The 12,256-nt window shown below is 50.6% G+C and overlaps 2 protein-coding genes across 2 annotated transcripts; both read right to left on the bottom strand.

Moving 5' to 3' along the window:
* Positions 1-4,278: 4,278 nt before the first annotated feature.
* Positions 4,279-5,923, bottom strand: LOC101770257 (putative UDP-rhamnose:rhamnosyltransferase 1). Its single transcript, XM_022829443.1, has one exon. The coding sequence runs from the start codon at positions 5,843-5,845 to the stop codon at positions 4,397-4,399; it is 1,449 nt and encodes a 482-aa protein (XP_022685178.1). The 5' UTR covers positions 5,846-5,923; the 3' UTR covers positions 4,279-4,396.
* A 2,051-nt stretch (positions 5,924-7,974) lies between these two features.
* Positions 7,975-9,799, bottom strand: LOC101769845 (UDP-glycosyltransferase 91C1). The gene has a single exon (XM_004979685.4). The coding sequence runs from the start codon at positions 9,604-9,606 to the stop codon at positions 8,149-8,151; it is 1,458 nt and encodes a 485-aa protein (XP_004979742.1). The 5' UTR covers positions 9,607-9,799; the 3' UTR covers positions 7,975-8,148.
* Positions 9,800-12,256: the final 2,457 nt, after the last annotated feature.

Here is a 12,256-nt window from a genome sequence, read left to right as displayed (position 1 = left end):
CAAAGGAAAAAACAACCAACAAGTGGGCTGGTTGCCGGCCGACATCTAATTAACAGTGACGTATGGGTGGATTTGTGTGTCAATATTTTTTTCAATCATGCCATCAGGTCGCGGATAAAATGGGCTTATGGTTGGCTAACCTTTAACACTCTTAGAGCTGCTGGCCATTGTGATAACTTTGTATGTGCATTATTTCTGTCTTAGTGTATAATATAATTCAACCAGTGCACAAGGCTTATTCAACAACAAGCAAGCACCCAGGCTACCAATTTCTCACTCGAAGCTCGCTCCTATTACATCCGTGCATGGATTAATTTGGATGGATTAGCTCGTAGCCCCGTATGTCTAGTAATTGGTTGATTTTGCTTTCAGTCCAAGAACCAGCAGTCGTTTGTTCTCAATCACATGTGGTCCGCCCCTATCGTCGTAGAGCCGAGCTGTAGCCTGTAGCCCCGCTGCGCTACCTCGCTCTCCACTCCGTCCTGCCGTCTCTACTCCGCGCGGCTTTGACCCGAACTGACGCGAGTACGCGACCTCTCCCGACCTGCGAGTAGTGCGGCCTCGATGCGCAAGCATGTGTGGAGCTCGGCGGCGACGCCGCCCCCGCTCAGCCTCGCCGTCCGGCTGAATAGGGATGGATGGATGGATGGGGATAAAGGCCTCGCCGTCTCTCCTCCGTCCGGCCGTCCGACGACACAGACAGGTGGGCTCGTGACACGTCGGAAAGGTGACGTGGCGATGACAAGGCGCCAGCTCGGGCCAAACCAGGATGGAATCACGTTAGGGAGGTTGCATGTCCGGTCTTGTGAGCACGAGTTACAGCAGACGGTTTTCGAGTCTAAGGCGGAAACGTAAACTCGGCCCACTGTCTATTTTCCTATCCAAAATGAGCGTTCGCTCGGCCTGTTACATGGGCCTGCACATCAGCCAGCAGCCCCACCCAGTTTAGTTGGCATGTCCACTCAGTCTAATTAGTTTTGTGGCCCATTAAAAAGATGTACGCCCGGTTTAGGGCCCTGTTTGTATACGCTTTTCTTAGCCACGCTTAGATTATAATCTAAGCGAAGATTTTCTCGCTTCTCGCTTTTCACTTCTCGTAGTTCAAATCATTGAAGCGGCTTACCACATAAGCGAGAATCGGTGGAAATAAGCAAAGCGTTTGGCGGGATTCTCGCTTATTTCCACCGATAAGCTGCTTATAAGCGGATACAAACGGGGCCTAGGTATCTTTCTTTTCCCGTTAATATACCATATATAGCATGATTGGTTACAGAGTTTAGTTTTTTTTCCTTTCTTTCATTTTATTTTTTTCTACTACTTATGTTCTTTTTTTATTTCTTAGCTTTATGTAGATATTTTTAATATCTACCCTACCTGAGCCATAAACATAACCGTGCATAGCTTTTCAAACCATTTTACCAACTTGTTTGGTTCTTTAGTCCAAACTGAAATTCCTATCACATCGAATACTTGATATTAGAAGTATTAAATATACACTAATTACAAAATCAATTGCACAGATAGAGGCTAATTCGCGAAACTAGACCAATCAATTTAACCTCAATTCATATAGTTAGAAGAGGTCAACCTTCCGTAGTCGGTAGCTACTACAAGAGCTCCGCTGCTTGGGTACCTTACCGTCGCCGATCGGAAGATTGGAAAAGCGTAAGTACCCCACGTATTCCACTCATACTAGAAAAGTGTATCATTATTATTTGTTAGACATCGGCTTCCATGCATAATTTGAGTAAATAAAATAATCAAGAGATGCTCAAATTTCTTTTGAGTACATGGATGCGGTTACGTGTGATCCTGAAACAATGGAAGGATGCAAATACTTGGTCTATGGAGAGCCAAACAAAAACTTCAAGACAGGACACAAGTGAATTATACAACTCGAGGTCGCTAATTACCTTGGACAAGATTTGGCGGTATGATGGCCACCGTACTAAGCTGTATCAACGGGCAGAGGAACAATTTGAAGGATCTGTGCCTGGCCTTCGCATTGTCTCGACTTCTCAGATGCAGGCTGGAAGGGGCAACAAATACATGCTGGATCAGTTTGGTCAACCCGGAAGCTTATATGCTCACAGATCCTCACTGATGATGTTGCTGATGGGGTCTTTGCTGATAATGCTGAGATGGTCCTGGTCAATAATGCTGAGACGAAGGCGTTTGGAACCCTGGAGAGATGGACCTTTCATTCCTCAGTGATTACCTCCACACTAGTTTTCCCACGGTCTTTTGTGAAGAGCTGGCTTCTCTCACTCACCGTCACCTTCCTGCAGTCAGTTGTGAAGTGCATCATGGTTTGGTGGCTTCTCTTAGATGTTTCTTATCGAGCGAGGAAGGAAAATATTATTACATAAATCATTTAATTTCGATTACAAATTTACTGCAATGGCCTTAAGTTCCGTCATGGTCATGGATGTATGTGGACTGCTGACGTTCATATATACTATCAGACTGGACAGCGTTGCTGTGTATATGCAAGTATGTGAACGGAAGTAAGTTCCTTTGTCCGTGGGGAAATCGTATCTGTTGTCGCAGGCATCCAAACCCCTGTCTTGTAGCTACAGGCCAGTGCATCTTCGTCCAATCATTCAACTACAGCCCGTGGAAGTGGAAATTGATGCACAAACTTACTCTGGGAGTTGTTGCAAGCAAGGGTGATGACACAAAACTCAGCGATGCCATAAGGATTCCGAAGATGGTGAAGGCAAAAGTTTTTGAGGCGCTCTGCCTCTGCGGTCTCCGTTCAAAAAACTTCGAGGGCCATTATCTGCCAAAAGACTTCACATCACTGTGTGCCAGTGGCCAGCAGGAAAATAAGGATTGGTCCGAATGCCTTCAGCTACCAACATGTTCTCAAGTCATTCTTGCATGGCACATTGCAACCAGCCTCTGTGAGATGAAGCTCGCCCAAGACTGTGGCATGGACTTGAGCAAACAAGAGTTCCTTGTGGACGAGAAGTCTCTTGATGGTGACCTCACAACTAACTATAAGATAGCGAATAGCTTCTCTAGGTACTGACGTACTGTGCTTACCTCCTCGTTGCCAGGCCGGATCTGCTGCCTGATACTATTCTGGTGCCCAAGGTGATCTTACAAAATACTGTTTCACACGCTCGTGAAATGCTCAAAGACTGTGACTCATTGCAGAGCATATACAAGAAGCTCATTGAAGTAGCGGTGGAGGAGCCCTCAATGCAAGGCAGCCAGGATTGAAAATTTTTAGTGCAGCGAGGCGCAATACTGGGCAAGAAGTTGATGGAGGACGAATACCATTGGGAGCTCCTAGCCAAGGTATGGGTTGATTTGCTCGTACACATTGCACCCAGCTCCAATGCAGAAGCACACGCCAAGCACCTCGAGTCCGGAGGTGAGTTTGTAACCCTCATCTGGGCACTCTTTTGCCACTGTGGCATCGAGAAGAGCGAATTATGGCAGGAGAATGCCACATCGAGGAACAGTTCTCCAGGATCATCTCAGCAGAACAATGGCGTGGCTCCTACCACCCAGGTTCAGCAGCAGACTGCTCCACCGGCTGCTCAGCCTGATGGCAGCAATATTGCCAAGTGATCATGAATGCGGTGGTGAAGGCATTGAACAAGTCATGGAGACCAGCCCTACTCCACCCGGTATATCGTGATGCTTTAACTTATTCCTTGCTAGCTTTTTTAAGTTTTTAAGTAAAATTTGCAAACTTGGACATTGTACTATTTGTAGTTCCGGATTGTAGCATGTGTGGTTATTATTTGACGGACGCTGCCTGTCTATCGAACCAAAATATTATTGTGATTTGTGTGGATTATTGATGCATCATCCTGAGTTTCTGATAATTTGTTTCTCTACTAGAAACGGAATAAAATACCGGGTCTTTCCTTCTTTCAAAACACGATACATACAGCAACAAGTTCAGCACCAATCTGGATTTCATCGCGCAATCCTGTTTCTTGATGCTGTTGCTAAACCTCCACCGCATGGTTGTTTGCCCACTCCCTTTTAGCAACCCAGACTGATTTCTTGATGCAGGTTTCTTTGCCACTTTTCCTGATTGCTATGTCTTGTGCCTCAACTTCTTTTCTTTTCCGAAGAGAGAAGTTCGCTGCTGTCAGGAATGTAAGTCACTTTTCTAGCCCTCGGATGTCCTTTGTGATTTATGCTATGATTTGTTTTCATTTTAAAAAGATTTGCGTTATGATTTCTGCCATAATAAATAATGGACATATAATCAATACCTTATTGCAACCACCACTGCTAGGTCTTGATGTCCTCTAAATTAAAACAACTATTTATTCAATACATAACCTTTGCATCTAGCGTGTATTGGCAACAACCACTAACAAAGTTTAAAAACTCTAAAGTGGCACATAAAACCTGGCAAGATTAAGTTTCAGCTGGAGGTGGGGCGGCAGCTAGCAGTAGAGGAGTCTCCATCAGTGATGTAAGATCTAAGCTGCTGCACAAATTCATCGATGTACCTCTCGTGGAGCTCCTTATCGGCTACAATCTCTTGCATCTTCACAGCATTTGCTACGAACACCCTCCTGGTATCTTCGTCTACCATGACGGCCCGAACTGCGCTGGCAACGCCATGGCGGTCAAAGGACCCATCGTCCTCATCCCTTGGCACCTGCAGCCCTACCTTCCTCCTCTCCATGAGTCGCGCATTGGACCCTTGATCGGTGGCGATGGGCAGCATGATCAGAGGATGCCCATGTAGAAGCCCTTCGATAAGTGAGCTCCGGCCGCAATGCGTCAAGAATGCGCCAATGGCACCGTGTTCCAGTATGGTGATCTGAGGGACCCACCCCATGGTCACCAGTCCGTGGCCATGGGTGCGCTCCTCGAAGCCGGGTGGGAGGACGTCGGCTGCGTCGACGCCGCTGGGCTTCCTCAGAGCCCAGAGGAAGCGTGTCCCGGCGAGCTCCAGCCCAAGAGCAAGCTCGTGCACCAGCTTGACCGGCAGCGGCACCTCACTCCCCAGCGCCAAGTACACGACGGACTTGGGCGGCTGCGCGTCCAGCCACCGCACGGCGGCGTCGTCCACGTGCACGCCGGCGGCGCGGCTGCCGTCAGGTGACGGCGGCAGGAGGCCGAGCGGGACCAGCGGCTTTCCGAGGAGCTTCGCCGCCAGCGGGAACGCCTCGAGCTCCCACTCCGGGCAGCTCCGGATGGCCGCGATCGTGCATCGCTCGAGCGTCAGCGATCCGCGCCGGAGGATGGACATGCCCGACGCGCCGAAGGGGGCGGAAAACGCCGCCATACTCTCCCACTCGAAGCGTGGCATGGCGGCGTCCCGCCGATCTACGGCGACCAGCTGCTCGAACACGGAGGCGGCGGCGAGCTCTGCGCGTTCCGACGCGCCGCAGCCGTGGGCGGCGATCATCGCCGCGCTCGGCTGGAGCATCGCGCACGGCACCCCGTGCTCGGAGGCCACGGTCGAGGCCCAGTGGGTTAGCGTGTCGGCGAGGACCCAGTCCGGCCTCTCGCCGCCGCCGGAGAGGTACTCCGTGAAGGGCGCGGCGAGGCCGTCGAAGGCATCGAAGAGGGGCCCGAGCTTGTCGCCGGGGACGTCGTTGGTGCACTCGGCGCCGTCAGGGAGGCCCTCGACGCGCGGGAGCGAGAGCGCGACGAGGTCGATGACGTGCCGCCGCGGGGGGAGGCGCGCGAGGTTGCGCGGCGTGGAGACGAAGGAGACGCGGTGGCCGCGCGACGCCAGGCGCTCGGCGAGCTCCAGGTACGGGAGCATGTGGCCGAACGCCAGCCACGGGCAGATCACGATGCGCAGCGGCCGCCGCGGCCGAGAGGGGCACGGCGGCGACCCGGCGACGGCGTCCATGGCGTGGCGAGGATCCGAGGAGCTATTGTTTTGTAGGGATGTAGGGTAATTTCCTAATTGGACATGGATCTTTCTGCAGGTGCACCTCTAGATTTCTGCCAAGCAATTGAAGAAGGTTGCAAGTTGCCTGTTGAAATCCTGCGAGAAAGATTCCAAGGTCACATGGTCTAAGACCCCTACACTAGTAGAAAAATGACATTCCATCCTCAACAAAAATCTCGGTTGTTTTTTCCCGAGAGGAGACTTTAATCCCGGTTCTAAATTTCGTAGTATGTGGAGACACCTTTAGTCCCAGTCTAAAGAAGTTTTAGTCCGGAACTAAAGGTGAGGTAATACTAATTTAAGGTGAGGTAATACTAATTTCTGGTGTTTTTATTGCTCCAATACAAAAATAATTATGGTGCATGCACGCGCGCGTCTATGTCAACGCTAGAAGATGTAAGCACATGGTAGATGCTTAGGGCGAAGGAGAGCTTATGGATTAAGACGTGATTAAAGAACTATCAGAAACAGATCAGTAGATCGGATCTCTGGCATCTTGTGCTAAGCCAATGCAGTCACGTCCCACTTGTAACCAACCAGGACTCAAGAACCTAATACTACACTACTACGTACACACAGCACATTACAGAGCAAGTCAAGCCAAACAAAGCTACCAGACGAAGTGCTAGACGTTCACCTTTTTCTTACCAGGACTAAAAGTGATCCTCAATAAAAAGCTCATCCGTGGAGATACCTTTAGTCTCGGTTGGTGTTACCAGCCTCCAAGGGCTAGGTGACCAACCGGGACTAAAGGGTCCCTCACGAGTTATTACAAAAGGATTGTATCCCCTACTCAATCAGATGTCCTGTGTAGGTGAGATGGTAAGAAAGCTATGCGCGAGGCTTGAGGTCGTGGGTTCGAATCCCATGTACCGTGCACGCGCATATTTCACGTAAAAATCGCGTGACTTGTGACGTTTGCGTGTGGGGAGCCTCCTGGGAATTTAGAATATCTTTTGGTGCAGGACTAAAGGAAGGCCTTTTGGCTGCCCCGGAATTAAAACGGTGATTCCTCAGGATTCTAGCGCAGCCTACCACACATTCCGATCCTAAAAACAGGAAATCGTTTCCTCCGTCGGCCCGACCCCAACTCGCCTCCCCCGACTCCTCCCCCCGTGCCGCCGCCCCCAACTCCTCGTGCGCTGTGCCGCCACCTTCCGCGCCACGGCCCCCTCCTCCTTCGTCGAGAATCTCTAGTGCCATGCCCCTTCCCACCTCCCCCACCGCATCCACCCCACCTCCCCCACCGCCGCCACCATCCGCTCCCTCACCACCGTGGGTGACCATGCCGCCGCCCTCCACGCTCTCTCCTCCCTGACAGCAGCGGCGTCCCCTTCCGCGCCGCTCGACCACTTCGCGCTCCCACCCGCCGCCAAGTCCACCGCCGTGCTCGGCTCCCTCCAAGCCATCCGCTCCATCCACGGCGCCACGCTGCTCTGGCAGTCCGGGGGTGAGGGAATGGTGTGGCTGTGAGCAAGGCCTTCCCCCTTCTTCCTGTTTGATTTGTGCGGTGAGGACGGAACTGGTATGCAAGTGAGGTAATTCTGCCAATCTTACTGCTTCTCGTAACCCTGCAAAACTAAGCCTCAATTGTATGGGTCGAGTAACCACCAATCGTGTAAGATCTAAGTTTTTAGATGATGAGTAAGATCTAAGTTGCTGCACAAACTCTGTACCAATGTTGAAGCTCCTTGCTAGCTACGACTTCTTGCATCTTCCGGTCTAGATCTTTATATCATTTCAGTGGTTCATTCAAAGTGACAATCCAGGTTTATAGTTGGACTTAAAGTGAAATATCTAACAACCAGGATGCCCGCTTTAATAGTTTATATAAACCTAGGTGAGGACCCACGAAAAGCTCAAGTACCCTCCCGCGTTTCACTCACACTTACTGGAGCGTGTATGATTATTATTATTAGACATCCGATACCATGCATCATTTTACAATCTCATCAAACAAAGTGGTGTTCTGGCAGATGCTTAAGTCTCTCAACATCTGGATAAGTTTGTTAGTGTTAAAATAATCAGCACGAGTTTAGCGAGTAGGAGGCGCCTTTTTTAAAATACAAAGCATGTGCACACTGTCATGATGTCGTTGTCTCAAATATGACAAACAATTCTTCACTGCAGCCGCCACTAACAGCGCAATTCCTTATTCGATACATGATTTTTCCATCTAGCAGTGTATCGGCAACAATCACTAGCAACGTTTAAAAACTGCATCGAATTAAACAGACACACAAAATCCTGCAAAACTAATACTACGTCTCATCAGCCTGAGTAGAGTTGCCATCAGTGATGTAGGATCTAAGTTCCTGCACAAACTCATCGACGTACCTCTCGTGGAGCTCCTTATCGGCTACACTCTCTTGCATCTTCATCGCATTTGCCACAAAGACCTTCCTGGTATCTTCCTCTACCATGACGGCCCGGACCGCGCTCGCGATGCCATGGCGGTCAAAAGATCCATCATCCTCGTTCCTCTCCACCTGCAACCCTACCTTCCTCCGCTCCATGAGCCGCGCGTTCGGCCCTTGGTCGGCGAAGATCGGTAGCATGATCAGAGGGTGCCCGTACAGAAGCCCTTCAATGAGCGAGTTCCGGCCACAGTGCGTCAAGAACGCGCCCACGGCGCCGTGCGCCAGTATGGCGATCTGAGGGACCCACCCCATGGTCACCAGCCCATGGCCGTGTGTGCGCTCTAGGAAGCCGGCAGGGAGGACGTCGTCGTCAGAGACGACTCTGGGTTTCCTCAGAGCCCAGAGGAAGCGCGTCCCGGCGAGCTCCAGCCCGCGCGCCAGCTCGTGCACGAGCTCCACGCGCAGCGGCACCTCGCTCCCCAGCGCGATGTACACGACGGACTTGGCCGGCTGCACGTCCAGCCACCGCACGGCGGCGTCGTCCCTGTGTGCGTCGGTGGCGCGTCCACCGTCGGGCGACGGCGGCAGGAGGCCGAGCGGGACGAGCGGCTTGCCGAGGAGCGCCGCCGCCAGCGGGAACGCGTCGAGCTCCCACTCCGGGCAGCTCCAGATGGCCGCGATCGTGCACCGCTCGAGCGTCAGGGAGGTGCGCCGGGCGATGGTCAGGCCCGACGCGCCGTGGACGGCGAAGAGCGGCGCGTCCCCTTCCCACTCGTAGCGCGGCATGCCGGGCGGCGGCCCTCCGCCCACGGCGATCACCTGCTCGAACACGGTGGTGTCGGCGGCGAGCTCCGCGTGCCCCCGCGCCCCGCAGGCGAAGGCGGCGATCAAGGCGGCGGTCGGCAGGAGCACCGCGCACGGCACCCCGTGCTCGCGGGCGGCGGCGGGGGCCCAGTGGTGGAACGTGTCGGCGAGGACCCAGTCGGGCCGCTTGCTGTTGCCGTTGTCAGCGTCGATGGCGCACGCGGCGGCGAGGAACTCCGCGAACGGCGCGGCGAGGCCGTCGAAGGCCTCCCAGAGCGGCTCGAGCCGGTCGCCGGGGACGTCGTTGGTGGACTCGGCGCCGTCGGGGAGGCCCTCGACGCGCGGGAGCGAGAGCGCGACGAGGTCGATGACGTGCCGCCGCGGCGGGAGGCGCGCGAGGTTGCGCGGCGTGGAGACGAAGGAGACGTGGTGGCCGCGCGAGGCCAGGCGCTCGGCGAGCTCCAGGTACGGGAGCATGTGGCCGAACGCCAGCCACGGGCAGATCACGATGCGCAGCAGCCGCGAGGGGGACGGCGGCGACCCGGCAGCGTCCATGGCGAGGCGAGGATCGGAGGATGCCGCTGTCGAGGTTAGCCGCCTGGATCGGAGCCCTACTGCAGTGTCGCCTATCTACCTCTGCTCTGCTTGGCTGTGAGCTCGATCGTCGCCGAGTCATGGACTTATGGCGTAAGTGCTGGCGTGTCGTGGTAAAAAATACACGCCATAAACAATACAAGCAGCTAAAGGCCTAAAGCCACGTGCGGGCCGCAGTGCATCAGCAGTAACGTGCCCACGGCGGCATGGGCCACCACGCCGCATCGCACAGTCCTTTTCGAGGGTGGGCACACATACACATAGCACCCTGTTTACACCTTCATTCTCGCTTCGTATAAAAAGGGTTAACCCGAAAATGCAATGGCTAGAGTACAAAGGTTTATAAGTTGGCTCCAGTCTTTCTCAACAGCCTTTCTCAACTAGCAAGGTGATACTAAATATGCGCACTTGCACTCTGGACCGCTATTGAGCCTCAACCAAATTGGATCGGACGTCACAGCAACATGCAATTGGTCATTCCTTCTCGTTGTGTTCCAACATCAGCTCACGTGATTGTGTGATGGTTCATGATCAGTACTATTCCATCCAGAAATAAAGATGTGACTCAAAACTACATAATACAGAAAAACAAAGGAGTGTTAATTAAATGGATATGTATGCAGGAATTCTGGAGTGTAAAATTTAGACAAGATGGAGATTAGAGCAAAATACCTTGTGTCTCCACTGCTGTCACACCCTGAAATTTTTGAATTTCAGGATGTGATTAAAAAGAGTAATTGAACAACGATTTTCTCATAATTTTAAAATTTTCCCAACATTTATTTTTCTTTACAAGAAATTTAGTATAGGAAAAATAATTGTTTCCTTTTCTAAATTAAATAATGTTGTTCTATGTCTGTGCATTCATGCTGATGCATCTTGGTGTTTCTTGAGTGCAAAAAGTTTTAAAAATGCATTTAGACGTTGTCTAGATTCTTTTGAGAATTTTCCAGCTTTTTCTGGAATTTATTCTTCTTTTCCTAGAGCTAAATCCAATTTTTGGAAGGTTCTAAAATCTTTTTCACGAGCTCCAAGTATTTTATTTGGATTATTTGTGTCCCAATCCATCTCTGAGATTTATCTCGGATTTTTCAGAATTTTCTAGGTATTTTTCTTGCTTTAGAAAACGAGTCTGACTATTTCTGGAATTGTTTTCGCGCAGATAAATAAAATCAGAAATTCCAAAAACAAAAAGTCAACTCAAAAATATCTTTTTTTCGAGCCTGGCCTATATATATATCACCGCGTCTCTCGATGCGAGGATTTCAGATGTAAATTTATTTTCGTGAGTTGACTCTCCTAACTCCGTAGATCTAAAGTTAAAGATCAGTCTTCGCCGAACTCCGGCGAGCTTTTTTAGCGAAACCGTGGACTTCCGGCGAAAACCGACACCACCATGGAGTTCCTCTTTTCGAGCTCTACGCCGTGGTGTGGTGGATTGCGTGAATCCGATGTCGGCTCCGTCGTCTTCCCCAACTCCGGTGAGCTCCTCTCCAACTTCGGCGAGCTTTTCCACCGCCGTTGTTCATCTCTGGCCGAAGGTGAGCACACCATCTTGTTCGTCTCGTCGTTATCGTTCCATTTTGCCGCTCAAGCGCGAGATCGGGCTTCGTTTCCAGCTATCCCCTCTTTCTCTCTCCTTTTCTGTTCTATGCAACTGTAGCTCCTCCGCCCTGTTCCGTCCACCCGAACCGCTGCCTCGCTCGCCTCGCATTGCCACACGCTGCCGCCTGGACCGTGCCGCCCCATCGACGCCTTCTACGCCGAGCGCCGCCCCGCCGCCTAGCACGCCGCTGTCGCCCGTGCCCCGGGCCGGCCACTAGCCAATTGAAACGGATGGAGTGTGGAGGAGGAAGAAGATAAGATGCTTTTGCGTTTTAGTCCCTAAGAAATCCTTTAATTTTTGTCATATTCCTTGTGTCTTGCGGCTCTTGCATGAAAACCCCTGGAACCTTATAGCTCTGCAGATCCAGCCCAAGCCATGAGTTTTTCTAGATCTAACCCTGAGCTTTGTCCATTTTGGGAGCATTGTTATTTGGGTGTCGCAAATTTTCCTTGCTAGCCCCTGTCGTCTATGGTTAATCACATTTAGGCCCCTGCAACCTTGTTTAGCTCGTAGAATCCATGTTTTAGCTCTGTTTTAATCCGTTCAAGTTGCGTTAGGTTCATGATGACATAAATTACACGTTAGTGGTGATGTTTGCCTTTACGCCTGTTTTTGAAAATAAATTTGATATTAAATTGATTAATGCCTGATAACCGAGTTCTTTTCTAAATAAAATATATTTAGTGTTATACACTGTTTTTCATAATAAGTGTTAATTTGATTAATGCCTACTTCATACCCTTTTCTAAATAAAAGCTAATTAGGTTATATATCGGTTTTTCATAAACTAAAGTTAATTTGGTTAATGCCTATCTAAATAATTCTTCCAATTAAAAGTCACTCAGAGTTATACCTCGGCGTTTCATAAATTAAATTCAATTTGATTAATATTCATTCAATTTGTTTTCTAAATAAAATCTTTATAGGTTATATCTCAAGTTTTCATAATTAAATATTAATTTGTCTAATATAAATATAAATGTGTTTTTAATTTAATCTACTTAG

The sequence above is a fragment of the Setaria italica genome, chromosome VIII, assembly GCF_000263155.2.
Source record: "Setaria italica strain Yugu1 chromosome VIII, Setaria_italica_v2.0, whole genome shotgun sequence".
In the NCBI taxonomy this organism is placed as follows: Eukaryota; Viridiplantae; Streptophyta; class Magnoliopsida; order Poales; family Poaceae; genus Setaria; species Setaria italica.
This window is presented reverse-complemented; position numbering and strand designations above follow the sequence as displayed.

Excerpts from the sequence above, each read along its gene's own strand:
- LOC101769845 (XM_004979685.4), bottom strand. The coding sequence starts at position 9,606 with ATGGACGCTGCCGGGTCGCCGCCGTCCCCCTCGCGGCTGCTGCGCATC.
- LOC101770257 (XM_022829443.1), bottom strand. The coding sequence starts at position 5,845 with ATGGACGCCGTCGCCGGGTCGCCGCCGTGCCCCTCTCGGCCGCGGCGG.